Genomic DNA, 18,915 nt, shown 5'->3' with positions numbered 1-18,915 from the left:
AGATCTACCGTCCCTCAGGGTCCCGACGGCCCGCGCCCGGACCCCACGCTCTCCGGAATGCTTGACACAGACGCCTGTACCCTGAGACAGAAGAGGCGCTGGAGTTTCTTCAACCCCTCCTGTGTGGGGCACGGGGAGATCTGCTGCGGCAGGTCAGGGAAAGGGAGACAACGGGCAGAACCTGCTTTTCTGGTTACACCCCCGACGGCGGTCATGGCCCAGGGCAGGTCTCTGGACAAGGCCACTTGTGGACACACTGGTCACCCCGCCCGGAGACAACCGGCTAGACACCTGCCAGTGGCGAAGGGTCTGTCCAGGGGGTTGGGGGCGGGGACAAGGCAAGTCTGCTGTGGTCCAAGACACGGCTCGGCAGAAAGATGGACACAGGTCACGGGGGCCCCCTGTTCTTAAGGGCCGAACACCCCCCTTCAGAGCTCCCTCTCCTACGAACAGCAGGAAGTGCAGGAATACAGGGAGAACCTCACTCCAAAAAAGCTCCTGACCAAATCCAGCGGGTTGCCGGGCCGTCTGCAGGCGGGGCTGTGTCCGCCCTGGGCCCATCAGCCCCTCGGGCCCACCAGGGGCGACTGCAGCATGTGACCTAGGAGGGCTCCTCCGCAGACTGAGCCCTGGGGCAGGGACGGGGACAGTCAGCACCCCACCACCCCCACCACATTCACCTGAGCACTTTGCCGACTGCCTGAAGCACCATCTTGCAGCTGAGTCCGGCTTTGGGGGCCTGGCTGAGCAGAGCTCGATCTGCGGGGAGGCCGCTGTGATCTCCCAGCATGATGGGGCAGCGCGGAAGTGGGCTGGGAAAGTGGGAGCCACAGCCCCAGCAGCCGCTCCCTCCCTCCCTGCGCAGCCCTGACACGGAGCCAGCCACCGCCGGCCAATGAGGGCAGGCAGGGGGAGAAAGGAGGGCTCTCTGGGGGCCAAGCAAACAGCTGCTCCTTTTACAGCTGAGGGCCAGCCAAATCTGGTTCAAGGAGGGAGCTTCTCGATTGCCTTTTCAAAGTGGCACCGCGCGGGTGCTGTGTGGGGCAAGGCCACAGCCGTATGGACGGACACAGCCCACAGAGGGGACCCATTGGCGAGGCCCCAGGGTGGAACTGCGGGAGTCCTTTGAGGGGGCCGGGGAGGTCCTCTAAGAGCTGGTGAGATGAGAGAGGACCAGGCAGGGCAGCCAGGCTGCAGGGAGACTGTCCGTGTACCATGGAGCGGGGACGCAGACCTGCGGCAGGTCTCCATTCAGACTGCCCTGGAGAGACAAGGCTGGCTGGCTCCCAGGCGTCCCGGGCAGGTGCCCAGCCAGCACCAGGCAGAGGCTGTTCCTGTCACCACCACGAGCAGCATCCCCTTCTCACCACACTGGATGCAGGATGACCCTGGGCGCATGGCGGGGACCCAGGTACATGCTGACTTCTCAAATGAGTCAGTTTTACCAACTGTGACGTCATGTTGTCGTCATCTTCCTTCTGTGCCCCGAACTTGCAAGTCCAGATGGTGTCTGGTGAGGAGCCTCCGGGGGGTGGGGACACTCTCCCTCTGCACAGCTGTCCATCCTGCAGCAGAGGAGGAGGGCCACCACCAGCCTCACCCCTGCGTGCGGACTTCGCCCACCCAGGTTTGCCCACTTTCCTCGCACTTCTGTCAAACTGACACAAGAAGCAACAGGGGTTTCCAAACAGTGGACGAGTTCTGACGTATGGGCAGAGATGAGGCCCAACAGACACGGGTTCCTGGCGGGGAGGCAGCACTGCCAGTTGTCACACAGCTTGAAATGTTTCCCTCAGTGACACACCCAGGTCCAAAGAGAGCGCAGAGAGGCCACCTGGAGGACAGACGCATCAAGCCTGAAAGCACACCCGGGGGCACAGCTGGACGCCCTGCACTGGAGGCCCCCGTACGTGGCTGGTGTCAGAACACCTCTCTCCTCGCCCCCTCGGTCTCCCCTTTACATCTGTGACTTCCAGCGAAGGACACAGACACGGGTGCTCACGTCCAGCCAGGCACCCTGCCTGCTGCCTGAGCCTCCAGGAAGCCAGCCCCAGACAAGCAAATGCCCCTGGAACACCTGCTCCAAAGCAGTAGGAACCAACACGCAAGTCCTCGTGCACGAACGTGCAAGCCGCCAAGAGCACAGTCCAGGGAAGGTGACGACAGGTGTCGGCAGTAGTAGTGGTGCTTACACCTCAAAAGACGCCAACAAGAAAATGAAAAGACTGGAAGAGCTCTGCAAGCCATATACCGATACAGGACTTCTGCCCACAACAGAGAAGATACTCTGTAAGGTATCTCCCATAAGACTACCAGCTGATTTCTGAGCAGACACTCTGCAGGCCAGAAGGGAGGGGCACCCAAAGGGAAGAAAGGGAAAAACCTACAACCAAGAATACTCCACCCAGCAGGGCCCTCGTTCAGACCTGACGGAGAAAACAGAAGCATCACAGACGAGCAAAAGCTAAGAGCTCAGCACCACCAAACCAGCTTTACAGCTGACACTAAAGGACCTCCTCTAGAGGAGAAGAAAAGGCCACGACTAGCAACAGGAAAACTACACAACAGGGAAAGGCTCACGGGGAAGGGCAAATACACAATAAAGGCAGGAGACCATCCACACGCAAGGCCAGTGAGGAGGTGAACGACCAACATGGTGAAGTCATCTCTATCGGTACAGCTAAGTGACATTCGAAACAATCAGATGTAAAATGTGGTATCAAACGCTAAAATGCATTTGAAATCAAGAGATCAGCAATTTAAACAAGCACACATGTATACAGACTGCTACACCAAAACCTCGTGGTGACAACAAGACAGATCTATCATAGATACACACACAAAAAAGGAGAGGAATCCAAACATAACACTAAAGACAGTCATCAAATCACAAGAGAAAAGAACAAAAAAAAGAAAGAGGGGGGAAAAGACCTACAAAAACAAGTCCAAAACAATTAACAAAACAATCGTAGGAACATACATATTGATCACTACCTTAAATGGAAAGGGACTAAACGCTCCAACCAAAAGACACAGACAGACTGGCTGCATGGATGCAAAAACCAGACCCATATGTACACTGCCTGCAAGAGACTAACTTCAGATCTAGAGACTGAAAGTGAGGGGATGGAAAAAGGTATTCTATGTAAATGGAAATCAAAAGAAAACGGGGGTAAGAAGACATATCAGACAAAACAGGTTATAAAACAAAGACCGTTACAAGAGACAAAGAACGCTACATAATGACCAAAGAAACACTCCAAGAAGACGACGTAGCTATTGTAAATGCGTATGTACCCAACATACGAACACCTCGATCTAGAAAGCAGATGTTAACAGACATAAAGGGAGAAGTTGACAGTAACAGAGTAGTGGGGGACTTTACCATCCTACTTACATCAATGGACAGATCACCCAGACAGAAAACCAATAAGGAAACACAGACCTTAAGTGACAAATTAGACCAGATGGACTTAATTGATACTTATAGAGCATTCCATCCAAAAGCAGCAGAACACACGTTCTTCTCAAGTGCACATGGAACATTCTCCAGAACAGATCACATGCTGAGCCACAAAACATGCATGCCTCAGTAAATTTAAGAAAACTAAAATCACATCAACTATCCAACCACAGTGCTTTGAGGCTAGAAATCAACTACCAGAAAAAAAAACGGCAAAAACACAAACACGTGGAGGCTAAACAACATGCTGTGACTTCAAAAAAGAAATAAAAACACCTGGAGACAAATGAAAATGGAAACACGACGATCCGAAACCTCTGGGACGCAGCAAAAGCAGCTTAAAAGGGAATTTACAGCAACACAAGCCTACCTCAGGACACAAGCACAAGCTAACACACAACCTAAACTTACACTTACAGCTACTAGAGAAAGAAGAACAAACAAAACCGAAAGTGAATAAAAGGAAAGAAATTATGAAGATCAGAGCAGAAATAAATGAAATAGAGACTAAAACACTAAAGAAAAGAGCAATGAAACAAAAAACCAGCTTTCTGAAAAGATAAAATCGATAAATCTTTAGCCAGATTAATGAAGAATAAAAGGGACATGGCCCAAATCAATAAAATCAGAAACAAAAAAAAGTTACAACTGATATCACAGAAATACAAAGGACCATAAGAGACTATTCCGAGCAAAATGGACAATGTAGAAGACATGGAAGATTTCTTAGACAGGTACAATCTCCCAAGGCCGAACAGGAGAAACAGACACTAGAACAGACCAAGTGCCAGCACTGAAACTGAATCAGGAATTTAAAACTCCCAACGAACCAAAGTCCAGACGGTTTCACAGGCAAATTCTACCAAAAATTTAGAGAAGAGTTAACAACCATCCTTCTGAAACTATTCCAAAAAGCTGCAGAAGGAACATTTCCAAACTCATTCTATGAAGCCACCATCACACTGATACCAAAACAAGACAAAGAGATCACACAAACAAGAAAACTATAGGCCAGTACCACTGATGAACATGGATGCAAACATCCTCAACAAAAAACTAGCAAACTGACTCCAACAACGTATTAAAAGGACCATACACCATGATCGAGTGGGATTTATTCCAGGGGTGCAGGGATTTTTCAATATCTGCATTACAAACACATTAACAAATTGAAGAAAAAAAACCGTATGATCATCTCAATAGATGCAGAAAAAGCTTCTGATAAAATTCAACATCCATTTATGATTAAGAAAAAAAAAAAACTCTCCAGAAAGTGGACACAGAGGAAACGTAACTCCACATAATACAGGCCATATATGGCAAACCCACAGGTAACATTACACACTCAATGAGGAAAAGCTGAAAGCATTTCCTCTACGACCAGGAACAAGACAAGGATGCTCACTCTTGCCACGTTAATCCAACATAGTTTTGGAAATCCTAGCCATAGCAATCAAAGAAGAAAAAGAATAAAAGGAATCCAAATCAGAAAAGAACAAGTAAAATTGTCACTGTTTGCAGATGACATGGTATTATACATAGAAAACCCTAAAGGAGCAACCAGAAAACTACTAAAGCTCATCAGTGAATTCAGAAAATTGCTGGATACAAAATTAATATACAGAAGTCTGTTACATTTCTATACACTAACAACAAACTGTAAGAAAGAGAAATTAAGGAAACAATCCCATTTACCATCCCATCAAAAAAAAAAAAAGAATAGAATTTTTAAGAAACAAAAAAATAAAATACCTAGGAATCAACCCTACCTAAGGAGGCAAAAGACCTGTACTCCGAAAACTCTTAAGACACTGATGAAAGAAACTGAAGATGACACAGAGAGAAAGATACACTGTATTCTTGGATTGGAAGAATCAATATTGCTAAACTTACCATACAACCCAAGGCAATCTACAGAGTCAATGCAATCCCTATCAAACTACCAACGACAGTTTTCACAGAACTGGAACAAAAAATGGGAGACTGACCTAGGAAAACATTGCTATTAGTATGGAAACACAAAAAAAGACTCCAAATAGCCAAAACAATCTTGAGACAGAAGAACAGAGCTGGAGGAATCATGCTCTCTCACTTCAGACTACACTATAAAGCTACAGCAATCAAAACAGTATGGCACCTGCACAAAAACAGACACACCGATCAATGGAACAGGACAGAAAGCCCAGAAATAAACCCACCCACTTGTGATTAATTCATCTACAAGAAAGGAGGCAAGAATATACAATGGAGAAAAGATATTCCCTTCGGCAAGCGTTGTTGAGCCACATGTAAATCAATGAAGTAGAACACTCTCTCACATCACACACAAAAATGAACTCAAAAAGGTTTAAAGACTTAAATATAAGACAGGATACCATGAACCCCCTAAAAGAGAACACAGGCAAAACATTACCTGACATAAATTGTAGCCATGTTTTCCTAGGTTAGTCTCCCAAAGCAACAGAAATAAAATTAAAAAATTAACAAATGAGACCTAATTAAACATATCTTTTACACAACAAAGGAAACCATAAACAAAATGAAAAAACTTACAGACTGGGAGAAAATATTTACAAATGATGCAACTGACAAGGGCTTAACTTCCAAAATATACAAATAGCTCATACAACTCAACAACAACAACAACAAAAAATCCCCAAACAACCCAATCAAAAAACGAGCTGAAGACCTAAACAGATGTTTCTCCAAAGAAGACATACAGATGGCCAACAGGCACATGAAAATATGCTCAGTATCGCTAATTATCAGAGTACTGGAAATCAAAACTACAATGAGGTATCGCCTCGCACCAGCCAGAACGGCCATCATCAAAAAGTCCATGAACGATAAGCGCTGGAGAGGGCGTGGAGAAAAGGGAACCCCCCACACTGTTGGTGGGACTGTAAACTGATGCAACCACTGTGGAAAACAGTATGGAAATTCCTTTAGAAACTAGAAATAGACTTACCGTATGATCCAGCAATTCTACTCCTGGGCATGTATCCAGAGAAAACTGCAATTTGAAAAGATACACGCACCCCAGTGTTCACAGCAGCACTATTACAACAGCCAAGACATGGAAACAACCTAAATGCCCATCAACAGATGAAAGAATAAAGATGTGGTGGTGTCTCATACTAAGTGAAATCAGTCAGACAGAGAAAGACACCACATGATATCACTTACATGTGGAGTCTAAAAAATGAGACACGTGAACTTATTTGCAAAACACCTAGGATGGAATACTACTCACACATAAAAAGGAATGAAACAATGCCATTTGCAACAACAAAGATGGACCCAGAGATTATCATACCAAGTGAAGTCAGAAAGAGAAAGAAAAATACCATATGCTATCACTTATATGTGGAATCTAAAATAAAAGGACACAAATGAACTTATTTACAAAACAAATAAACTCAGACATAGAAAACAAACATGGTTACCAAAGGGGAAAGGGCAGGAGGTATAAACTGGGAGTTTGAGATTAGCAGATACAAGCTACTACGTACAGAAGAGATAAACAAGGTTCTACTGTAGAGCACAGGGAACTAAATTCAAGAGCTTGTAGTAATGTATAATGGAAAAGCATCTGAAAAAGAAGTGCTTTTTTTCGTGATCAAAAGCACTGCTCCCAGGGTAGAAGAGCCAGCTTGCAGCTGGGGACGGGGTCCCTGTCTCTCCTCCCTCCCCGGCCTTCATGAGCCAAGCAGGCACGGAGCCCAGGCCACCGAAGAAAAGGGTGATGCAGGTCCCAGCAAGTCGCCCTGCCCTGCCTGCTGGTATAAGAGGCTGGCTGCAGGATTCAGCCCAAGATTCCGGGCTCCGGGCACAGGGAGGGGCTCGGAAACCCACGGGGGCAGCCCCGCTCCCGCAGAGCCTGCTGAGACCTCGCGTGTGGCCGAGACCTCCCCCTGCACCGGCACACTGGGAATCGTTCCCCCCCACAACACTGAAATCCAAGCAAGAAACAGCCTCTCACTAGAACAGAGCCAGAGAGACGTGGAGGAGCAGCGCTGCGCCGTGGAGGGGTGGGGGGAAGCTTCCACGGGGTGGGGGGGACAGCCCCAGGAAGCCCAGTGCAGGGCTGGGGAAGGACTTCCTGCCCGCAGCACCCCAAGCCCCAGGCTGTCCCATGTCCGCCCCCAGCAAGGCCACTGTCGCCCCTCTGCTGGAGCTGCAGACTCGGCAGTGCCCACGGGCCCTCGCGCGCAGAGGCTGAGCGAGTGGCTTCCTGTCACGGACACAGAGGCACTCGGCTGATTCCCGGCCTGTCCCTGGGGGGCTCATGTGGGAGAAAGCCACTTGCGTCCCGCAAGTCACTCAGAAAAGGGAGGCTGCCAGCCCCTCCTCCTCTGGACCCTCTGCTGGCCAAGGTCAAAGGGCAGAGGGAGGCAGGCGGCCCCTGTGGTGCACTCCCTTTAACTGGAGGTGCTGCTATCTCCTCTGAAGGCGGAGGGAAGGCGCCCCCCATGGGAGTGTGGGAAAGTGGCAGGAGAGTCAGCCAGAGATGCCGCAGCCCATACTTGAGATTCCTCAGGGGGAGGCGGGGGGGGGGGGCAGGGGAGGAGGTGCTCCCTGGATAGAGGGCCAGCCAGCCTCACCCTGGCAGCCCCGCTGGCTCCGACAACAGACTGGGCTCGGGAGTCGGGAGAAGGAAGGGCTGCAGGGACGTCAGTGACGGCGAGGTGGAGAAAAGATGTGTCCCAAGGCAGAACCAGTCCAGAGAGTAAAGGAGCGCAGCCAAGGCCACAAAGGGGGAGCCCTTTGAGGATGCACACATCGCCGCGTGGCCTGGACGAACCCATCCCTTCCTCCTCCAAACTCGTCACATCACACACTGCACCCTGCAGAATGACGTGGTACGTACACAGCACCCTGACACCACTGATCTCTCTCTCTGGCACACGCGTGCGCGCGCGCACACACATACACACACTTTCCAGCATGATCCTGAAATCTGGGAGATGAGAGTGGGGCGGACGACTGCAAAGATGGGCCTAGAGGATGCCTGCCCGCCACCTCAACCGCCAGGGGAAGGCCACGTGGTACTTGTGCCCACAGTCAGGGTGGCTTATGTTACTGGAACCCAATTCACAATGAAATACAAGACTGGGGGGGAGCTTCCCTCCATGGTTCACGCCTTTTCCAAAAAAAGTTCTCTGAAAGTATGCCCTGCACGTGTAACAAGGAAGGAAGGGTGAAACGACGCTGGAGCGACATGGACATGTCTGTCGTGCTGACAGCCACCGACAGGCCCGACACGCCAACCACTTGGAATTAGGTTTAACGTGGCTCTTCAGAAACTGAAGCCAGGAATTACTAATTAGGTAAATTAAGAAGACAGACATCCCTGACTTATGGTTCAGCTTAACGAACTTTTGACTTTATGATTGTGCAAAAGTAACACACGTTCAGTCAAAACCAGCCATGGAACGTGGAGCTTTGCTCTTTTCCTGGGCGGTGATCCACACCCCCCGCCCCCCGCTGTGGTGCTGGGGGCCCCAGTCAGCCCCCGATCTCGGGGGACAACCACCACCCTGACAACCGTCCACTGCTCAGTCGGAGTACAGGAGTCAGTCAGTGACGCAGACAGTCAACCCCTGAGTACAAAACAGGCCTTGTGTGAGACGATGTGGCCCACGTGTGGGCTCCTGGGCATGTTCTGAGCACACTGAGCTGGGCAAGACGAAGCTACGACGTTCGGCAGGCGTACCGAACGCATTTCCAACTTAGGCTGAGTCTGTCGGGACGCAGGGAGAATAGTACCAGTAAAGGCCCCACACAGAGGACGCCCAGTCACACTCCTCTGAAATGAGCCAGTGTTGTCCGAGCAGCCTCTGGACAGCGACCCAGGATGAGTCTCAGCCCCGGTCCTTCAGCCGCGGCCCTCCCTGCACCCCAGCCATCTGCAGGGCAGCCCTTCCTCCCACGGCTGGAGACCCCCTTCCTGTCCCTTCGTACCGGGTCTCCTCAGAAACCTCCCAAAATAGGGTTTGTGGGAAGCAATTTCTTTTTTTTTTGCAGGACATGCATGTGAGAAAATGTTTTTATTCAGCTGGGACAGAGTGGAGAGGCGGGGCCGGCAGCCAGGCTGACCTCATACAGAGAGGAGGGGTTCAGGCATCAGTTGGTAGCTGCGTGCAGGGCCCCTACGGGAAGGTTCAGCTGATGTGATGTCCATGTTGGAAATTCTTTCCTGACAGTCTCTTGAAGACTATCCTTCAGTTTCCAGGTTGGAATTTTGTTCGGATTCCTGATTTGTTTTTGATTTGCTCCTCTCTCTCACGTTTCCCAAATCCTTTTTGGGTCCCTGGTGCTCTGAAATGCCACCACCATGTTCCCTGTTGTGGGAACAAGGAACATTCACTGTCTGGGGCACTGGGTAAGCCCGTTCAATCTGAACTCACTTTCTGTGATTCTGGAAAACTTTCTAGTTGCTTATAATTCCTGCTCTGTGTGGAGTCATCCACTGCTCTGACGGCCATCCCTTTGCCCTCCTGGTCCACACCTGACTTTTCCTTCTCCTTGCTGGGAAATACACCTCCTACCTCTTCATCAGGGTTTTAATTTGCTCTCACACGCCTAACTTCCTTCTTTTTCCTTGCGGGATATTCCTTTTTCGTAGTAGCCTGCTCTCTGCAGCCTGGAGGTCTCTGGGGGAAAGAATGACAGCTCATTTCATTTGGTTGTTTGGTCTCTGTCGTTTCCTGCCCACACATTCAACAAAACATCCAGTGATCTGGGCCATCCACTCGCATTTGAAAGTGGACACCAGAAAGCTCCGTGACCATGCGTGCGCACTGGCAGGCCGCTTCAGGGCCGCTCTCCAGGGGCCGTCTGGCGCCCTGGCACGCGGCATGGGGGTTGTCTGCCCCCTACTGTCGGGGCCTGGAGGGCTTTTCTCTTGGGCGGCCAGACTAACCCTCTTCTGCCCGGGGAGCAGACTGCAGCTGCCAGGGCCTTGGAGACCAGGACTGTCCGGAGTCGCGGTGCTGGGAGGCCCCCAGGCCTCACCTGCGTGACAGTGGCCACAGTGCAGTCCTGTGACTCATGCTTTCCAGACCGTAACCCTCTGGGTCAAAGCAAATGGGCGGGGTGGGGTGTCTAGCTGCCTCTCAGAGGCACCTCCAGACCCTTCAGAGGCTCCTAAACTCCACGAATCTGGGAGCCACCCTGAACTTCCTTGGAAGAAACCAGCTCCCTGCCTGCCAGGGACTCAGCCTCCTCAGGCCTGCTCTCCACTCTATCCCCAGGGTCCAGCGTGCGACCCTGCCTGCTGTCTCGTCTCCCGCCCCTGTCCTGGGGTCTCCGCCTTCCCAGAGCCCTCAGCTCTCCTTCCAGTGGGGCTGTTGGGGGAGCAGGTACAACACACAAGTCCTGAACAGTCTATTCAGGCATCAGGGCCAAGTGCAGCACAGGGTACCGGCGGACAGCCCATCAAGGGCCACTGTGCTCTCTGCCTTCCCGTAGGGCCCTGCATGCGGCTACCAACTGATGCCTGAACCCCTCCTCTCTGTGTGAGGCCAGAGGCCTGGCTGCCAGCCCTGACTCTCCACTCTTTCCCAGGGAGGACCAGGGCCCAGCACTGGAAGGAGCCTGCCATCACTGCACTTGGCTGTTGGGCTGGCCAGCCTCAGAGGAAGTGCGCTGCGATGGCCCCCCGCACAGCCTGGCCCCACTCTCCTGCCCAGGCGGCTCCTCAGGATGACGCTCCCTTTGCCCCGCTATGGCCAAGCGCCAGAGCCAGCACGTCCCGTGACCCAACCCTGAGGCTCCGGGAGCTGCGCCCGACTCAAGGCCATGGGCTGTTACCCAAGCCCTGGCCCAAGGCCGCCTCTGTGGAGATGCGCCCAGAGCCGAGGACGAAGCACAAGTCTGCCGTCCAGTGGACTCTCCGCCCGGCCCAAGGCTGCTAGCCTAGGCTCCTGTCTGCTCGGGCGGGGGGGCACGCGGGAGGCAGGCACATGCCAACCAGCCCTGGCCCATGCAGCACCTGTGCTCGTGGGACGACCCTGCCACTAGCCACGCCCTGCCCTGCCTTGAAATTTGGAAAGCCGCTTGGAGAAGGTTTGTGCGGCTCAGAGAGGAACCCACCCCCTCTGCTGTGGCCACGGGCAGAGCCCCTAACCCTGGCAGAGACCCCGCCCCAGGCCTCAGGCCATGGCTGGCAGAGTGGCTGTTAAGTGGACAGCAAGCGCTGCCGGAAGCCTTCCGGTAAAACTCCAGCATGGGGCCGAAGCGCAGGGTAAAACGAACAAGGCCGGCTGTGGGCCACCTGAGACAAGGAAACACCTGTCCACCGACCGGACAGAAATGGAGACACTGACGCCGGCCAGGCGGGAGCAGGAATCCTGCAGGGCAGGTGTGGGAGGCTGGGCTGGCCGCTCCCCCATTCACCAGGCGCTCGGGGGGTCCAGTTGAGCTGACCCGCGCCTGCGTCAGCATCCACGTGGCAGACAGGCAGCTCCTCCAGCCTCAGTGGGTGGGACCGCAGGCTCATCTCTGTGCTCGCCTGGTGTTGGAAAGCCCAGCGTGGGAGCTGGCTCTGCCGCGGGCGCCCTCTGGTGGACGTGGGATCCACCCAGAGGCGAAAGTCCAGCCCCAGCCTCCCTCTCTCCTCCTGCCAGTCCCAAAGAGTCCCCAGCCCCGAGGCCGCCCCGCCCAGCTCCCCAGCCACCCCCACTCCCTGCCCTCACCTCTAGGAGCTTCAGAGCCAGTGTCAGGAGGCCCTCAACGGAGTCCCCCAGACACACACCAAAGCCTCGGAGAGCGGGCTCGGGAGCAGAGGGTGGGCATGTCACTTCCCAGCCTGGGGACCTGGGCAACTGCCTGAACTGTGCCTCATTCTCCTGTCTGTAAAAGGGGAACACTGCTCTCCAGTCCACCGAGCAAGCCCCGAGCGGGCACCCCGCTCCTGGACACGCCTGGGCCACCCCACCAGGAGCTGCCACAACATGAGGCCCTGAACTGCGGTGGGATCGTTTCCAAAAGGAACAGAACTGAGTGGATGAGGAAAGGGAGGGTCCTCGGGCAAGCGTGACTGTGGGCAGAAAAGGCGAATCTTACACTGTGCAAACAGAATGTGCCAAGTACCGGCTGCTTCCCAGGCCCAGCTACATCTGACTACGACAGCCCGGCTGGCTCCTGCCACCCAAGGGAAGCTTCTCTGCCTGTGAGCATCGTTGAAGGAACGAGCAAAAGTAGATCCCTTCTTAGTGAGCGCTTGACTCAAAACCCAGCACCCGAGACTGTGACGAGCTGCTCACAGAGGAAAGCGTGTAAGAGGGAATGAAGATGTAAAACAGGCTCAGCCCCGTGAGTGAGAGACAGCGCCAGCGGAGGGACGTCCGCCTGCCGCATGGAGGGCCATAAAGGGCGGGCAGCCCCAGCAGCAGGAGGTGCCGGAAAGGACATGGCAAGGTGTGTCATCAAGGGAGGGCCAGCAGAGGTCTCCCTGGCCGAACCAAGTAGCAAAGACAAACGGGCCAAGACGGTCCCGCCACACTCACACCGCGCTGCGGCCTCCTGGGCGGGGAACAGCCCCAGCAGGCTTAAGCAAGAGCTGGAACACAGCATCCACTGCTTCTGTTTCAAACACAGAAGGAAAACCAGGGGAGGGTCGGGGTGGGGTGCCCCGACGGACACCGGCCCACGCGAAGTGAGCCTGCGTCTCTTTGCACAAGGAAAAGGCCGACAGAAAGACAGCTCCGATCCAAGCGTCAGGACGACCGCCCAGGACACGCTCATCCCCCAGTGCGGTCCGGGGTTTTAGGAGAGAAAGTAAGTGCCAAGGACCCCAGGGGAAGGGCAGAGGCGGGGGGTGCTGACCGAACGAACGAGCCGCACTCTTCGGTCCCCATGGAGCCCAGCCCCCCTCCCTGGGGGTGCCTCCTCCCCTCACCTGTCACCCAGCTCCTGCTTCAGTGCCCACCGGGGCACTTGCAGCAATGACCGCCCCCTCCCAGGCTGCTCCTCCCAGCGCTGCTTGGAGCTCCCCTTCCTCCACCCTCCCGCTCCCCTCCCAAGCACCGCTGAGGCTGAGGAGGGCAGGGAGGAGCAGGGCACGGACCGCAGTCAGAGTCCGAGTGCCCACCACGTCACCATCTCCGTCTCCACCTTGGGCGCCCCAAGCTGGCACTGACCAGGCACCGGGACCCCGAGGTGTCCTAACTGGCCTCCTGCTGGGGGTCCTGGCAACGTCATGTCATCCCCTTCTCACCACACCGGAGTGGGCTTGGGAAAGCCTCCCAAGGGGCCGCCCCGCCCACAGCCGCACACATGGCTCACAGCCCCTGCGAGCTGGGTGCAATCACCACTCCTGCCCCCGTGGGATGGCTCAACTGGTACCGGCCCACCAAGGCCACCCCTCAGTGTCTGCCTGAGTGCACGGGCAATGTCCTCCCCCACCCGTGAGCACGCCGAGGGCAGCCCAGCTGGGTGACTCACTGCCAAGGCCCCGGGCTTGGCACACAGACCACGGTCTTGGCAGTGGAGAGAGACCCTCACCGGCCTGGCCCCCCGCAGGGCGGGGCTGTGGACTGACAGGCTTAGCTGATGCTTGCTCTGTCAATCGGCATTGCATTAGCACCACAACACCATGCCCGGCCCTGCCTGGTGCCCGAATGTGGCAGACTCATGTCGTGATGTTAAGTGATGTCATGTTACGTGGCCCAAATCCCCGCCTCCTGGAGCCACCACTTCCAAGGATGGACACAAACACAGAGAACTCAGGCACCTCCAGGTGAGTACGGCCCTGCAGAGGGCAGCACGGGGAAGGGGAAGGGAGGGGGCAGCTGCCAGAAGCGGAGGTCGGGGACAACCTCTCTGGTGAAGGGACACTAGCACCAAGACCTGGGCGACACAAAGGGGCAAGCCAAGAAGAGATGGTGGGAACAGCAAGTGCAAAGGGCTGGGGGCACCGCGCAGCTGGCCATGCAGCCCGGCAGGAAGGCCAGGAGGCTGCACCTGGGCGGGTGAGGCCCACAGGGCAGAGGGAGGGGTGGCGAGGCCTGAGGGTCCAGGGCCACAAGCCGACACAGGAGTCCAGGGCGACAGAAACCGATGTCCACAGCAGTGGGCACTGCAGCAGGAGGGGTGCAGCCCATCTGCTGCTGCGGGGCGCACTCAGGTGCAGAGGCAGAGAAGAGGGGGCACCAGCTAGGGCGTCAAGAAAGTGGCCCGGGGCAAGCCTCCTGGGGATCCCCAGGCTCACCTGCGTGGCCAGAACCCAGGAGGCCTGGGGTGTATTTGGGGGTGGAGCTGCCTGGGCAGACGGCACCGTTCCCCGGGACATGGCCAGTGGGCACATGGTAGGGACAATGGAGCTGAAGACCTGACACGTGGTGGAGCCGTGACGGAACCTTGATGGACAGAGGTCAGGACCCACAGGGGGCAAGAGCTGAAGGCTTGTGGTTGGGAGAGCAGGGGCCTGCGAGAGTAGCCCTCAAATACTCTCAGGAGCGCCTAGCGTCAGTTCCAGAAAGAGCTCCTAGCACTTTGCCCTGGACTCCAGCAGGAAGCAGGCAGAGGCTGCGGCTGCCTTGCCTGCTCCCCGGGAGCTGGGAGAGCAGGGCCACAGAGCGCTCCGCACCCGGCGGGGGACAGCCTCCGGCCCTCCTGCTGCTCCACCTTTCCCGTTCCCGCCGCCTGCCCACGCCACCTGCCCACGCTGCACACCAGCCCCCTTCCGACACGGCCGGGGCAGGAGGTGGGGCTGCGCTGCGCCCAGGAGCAAGTCTGGGCCCTGGCACCGGGGCCACCTGGGCCCTGCTGGCCGGGTGTCCGTGCAGCCAGAAGGTTCGGAGCTAAGGAGGGGTGCGAGACGGTACTCTCCCTGTTTTGAAAAACCTTTGCTCGTTCACTTAAACACGTTCGTAACAGAGAACCACACAAGCACACATGTCCTGGAGGCCTCGTTTTCTCCCAGGAGTCTCGATTCTGATTCATCACCACAACCTCATCTCTCTGGGTCCCCAGAGCAGAGGAAGTGAAAGGCAAGAGGCGCCGGGCCTCCAAAGCTCCTCGCTGAGCCCCGAAGGGCGTCTGGAAAGCCAGAGCCAGGCCCATGAGGTGGGGGGCAGAGGGCAGGGAACACGGGGTCCACACCCGAGCTGAGGCCAGGAGGAGCCCTGGTCCTGCCCTCTTCCCTCCTGACAGCAGCGACTAAGGACTGCGGAGAAAAGCCAGTACCACGGCCCTTGAGGGTCCCAGGGCCCCAGCCCCTCAGCCCCGGGCAAGGCCGTGCTCAGCTCACGCCCCCACGACATGACCAGCTCCAGGGCCGGGCTGGGCTGCATTCCGGCTCCATCCCGACTGGCCGTGGTGGAGCGCTCACTCGGCCCCTGTCCCGGGAGGAGGCACCCCCGCACATGGCGGGAGCACGACCCACTCAGTGCGCACCCCCCGCACACGGCAGGAGCACCCGCACCCATACACACAGCACATTTGAGGTCGCATTACAAAATGCATTTCTTACACGGGTAGTGATCACAACTGGGAAAGACTGCTCTGGCACGGACGGCTGCTGCCTCTGGCCCTTCGTCTGAGATGGTCTGCGGGGGCACAGGGCCTGGGCCAGCTCGCCTGCTGCCGTGTGTCTACGGGAGGCCCTTCCTACACATCCAAGGGGCACACACAACAGAAGCATCGTCTCTGCTCGAGGCTGGTCCAGGGTGCAAGGGCGCAGCACAGGGTCTGCAGCAGCACTGGGAGACGCGCGCTGGGGGAAGAAAAACGTAACTGTGCTTAAAAATGGAACCAACGGAAAATGCTTTCCAAGTGCAGTGTACTTCAGCGTGTTCAATGAATCAGTGTTTTACAAGCTGGCTGTGAACTTTAAATGAGGTCTGCTATTTTTAGAGTTGCTTTTCAAGTTCTGCTCCAGACAGTTACTCCAAGCTTCGCTTGACGAGTAAAGGTCCTCCCCAAACACCTCTTGCAGAACCGTCACCTCAACACCCTCGACTCCCAGCCAGCTTCCTGCCTCCGGACCCTCAAGCTCCCAGCACCTCCCAGGCCTGCGGTTCACCCGAGCCGATGGGTGTTGGCAGTTAAGAGTGAAGACAGGCCGACGAGGGGAGCCATGGGTCCCGGCAGCACCAGCTCAGGGAGTGGGTGCATCCGAGGCCCAGGACCTCCTCCCATGTTCCGGCTGAAGCCGTGGGATGGGCACTGCTGACCGCACGGCCTGGGCTCCACACGGAGCCTGTGAGCAGGCCACTACCGGGCACGGCCACCAGGCAGGCCAGCGGGCTAAGATCATACCACGGGGCAGCACATGTCCGGAAGGGAGCAGGGAAGTAAGAAGCTCTGTGACTCCCAGGGAGCCCACCACTGACACGGGCCCCAGAGAGTAAGGCGGGCCAGGGCGGAGGAAGACCCGCTGGAAGGTGGGGGCACGGCAGACCCCGACGCTGCGAGGTCTGATGGTGCGAACCAGCCAACCGACCCAAACCAACCACAGGTCCTTCCCAAGACAGAGCCGGGACAGAGGACAGGAGGAGGACACGGCTCAGACAGAGAGGGCTGACCCAGCCCTGCTCTGGCCATGCAGGGGGACAACAGAAGTGGGGTCTCTAGAGCGCAGTGATGAGAGAGCTATGGTAGCCCCCAGCACACACACATGGAAACCCGCCACCTAACTTTAAAAAAGATCGACAGAAAAGAGAGGTGGGTGAATCTGATTCCAAGTTATTAAAAGACAACAGAGAATAAATAAGAATTAGAAGAGCATCCTCTGCACAAGGGAAGCATGCCGGACAGACCCACTCCTGAAGGTAAAAGCTGTCACCTTCAACTTCACAACTGCTTAAAAAATGAGGAAAACAGAAGAAGCCATAAGCGAACCATGATCACAAATCAGAATTCTGAAGACTCGGGGTGACAGGGGAAGACCCTAAGGGCAGAGTCAGATAACCTCCTGGAGAGAAGCGCCCCGGAGAGCACAGGACACCCTGACGTGACCGAGGGGCGCGGGCTTCCCCACCCCTGCTCTCGGCATCAGCACCGGGGGCAGTGCCAGAGGTGCTGTGACGTTCTGAGTCCCGAGTGTGGACAAGGAGGACTCAAGTGGGAAACTGCATCAGCGACTGAGCACCTGGGTCCTCCACAGCTGAGGGGTGGCTACGGGTGAACCAGGTGGCATGGAAGCCCCAGGCTGCAGGGGAATGCGGAGGGCTGGCACGACTCCACGGCGCCTTCAGTCTTTCCATGTGTGGTCTGTTCACCGAGAAGTCCTAGAAACAATGGCCCTCCCAAAGCAGTGGGCACCCCTGGCACCTGGAACATGGCCTCTAAAACCCATTTCCCAGCACAAGAAACCAGGGCTCCTTGGACAAAAGGTGGATTCCAGAGCTGGATGGTGCTATCACACTAGAGAGCAGTGATGCTGTCCGAGGTCACTAGGGTCACTGTCACCAAGACTTGGAACCAGCACAGATAAGCTCCCAAGGGCCAAAGGTGGGACGATGTGACCACCTATGAGGACCACAGCTACAATGCACTCAAAGACCCAGATGGTGAATCCATGAATTCTTATTGAAAGATCTATTTTAAACCCTGTTGGCCACTCTGAGAAGACGCTACAGAATCAACTCTGACAGGAGAAAGCATCTCTCCGTAGGAGTCTGCAGCCAGAGCCCTGCACTCCAGGCCACCCCGACACTGGCCTGCGTCTACATCTCAGAAGAGAAGGCTCACACCAGCTCTGCCCCTCACCCCTTGAGGAGAAAATAACACGCAAAGTAAACAGATGCACACGCCCAATTCTGACCTTGGAAGCGAGGGGAGACCACACGATGCCGTGAGCTCTGCGGGGCAGGTTTCCAGCTGGCAAACGGGGCGGCACGGGGCAGACGTCTTCTAGACCACACGCCCTGCCTGCCTGTGGCCACTGCAAGAAGCCAGCGTCGCCTCTCTCCCGTCACCTCTGTGCACCCAGACCAGGCCGTGTGCGAGGACGGCCCAGGAGGACCTCCCCTCTGCGGGCCCAGGGCCCTGTGGAGGGCGAGAGGGGGAGGTGGTCAGGTGCCCGATGTTTATACAGTAGGTGGAAACAGGTGAAATTAATTTTATTATCATTTAACCCCAAATATCGTCATAGCTACGTCTAATCAATATAAAAACACTAGTAACTCTTCACACTGTTTTTTCCAGGATGCAGTGTATTTCAGACTTCAGCACATGTCCAGTACTCGGAGACCACACGTGGCTAGTGGACCCTGGACTCGAACAGCTTCTGCATTTGGATCCACCTTCTTCCAGGCTCGATTTTTCTTTGTATGATGTGAGGTTTGGGCCAAGTCTTAAATATAAAATATGCACGGCCATCCAGCTGACCGGTGTGATTTACCACAAAGACTGTGGTAAAGAGATATTTCACTTCGTTCCTATTTTCAAGGAGTTGCATCTGGCCTTGATGACTCTCTGCTGAAGATCCACCTTCTGTCTCA

At 55.2% G+C, this 18,915-nt stretch overlaps 1 protein-coding gene and 1 long non-coding RNA gene across 5 annotated transcripts in view; one reads left to right on the top strand and one right to left on the bottom strand.

The window, feature by feature from the left end:
* MOB2 (MOB kinase activator 2) overlaps positions 1 to 18,915 on the bottom strand; it is a 52,886-nt gene that overhangs the window by 15,869 nt on the left and 18,102 nt on the right. Inside the window, exon 1 of one of the 3 annotated variants that reach the window (XM_072970555.1) lies at positions 681 to 829. The exons of 1 other annotated variant lie outside the window; for it this stretch is intronic. In XM_072970555.1, coding sequence (XP_072826656.1) covers positions 681 to 790 — 110 coding nt within the window. In that variant the 5' untranslated portion in view covers positions 791 to 829. Of the gene's footprint in view, positions 1 to 680; positions 830 to 18,915 lie in introns of those variants that run through there. One more of the 3 variants, XM_072970553.1, reaches the window with a different exon arrangement.
* On the top strand, positions 13,159 to 18,792 carry LOC140698858 (uncharacterized). 2 transcript variants are annotated; one of them, XR_012076873.1, is made up of 2 exons: positions 13,159 to 13,246; positions 18,620 to 18,792. It is a non-coding gene; the product is annotated as an uncharacterized lncRNA (long non-coding RNA). The 2 variants fall into 2 exon arrangements; XR_012076872.1 differs by lacking the exon at positions 13,159 to 13,246 and adding an exon at positions 14,072 to 14,207.

The sequence above is a fragment of the Vicugna pacos genome, chromosome 10 (genome assembly GCF_048564905.1).
Source record: "Vicugna pacos chromosome 10, VicPac4, whole genome shotgun sequence".
NCBI classification, from domain to species: domain Eukaryota; kingdom Metazoa; phylum Chordata; class Mammalia; order Artiodactyla; family Camelidae; genus Vicugna; species Vicugna pacos.
The sequence above is the reverse complement of the archived record's forward strand: the minus strand, read 5'-3'. Positions and strand labels throughout refer to the sequence as shown.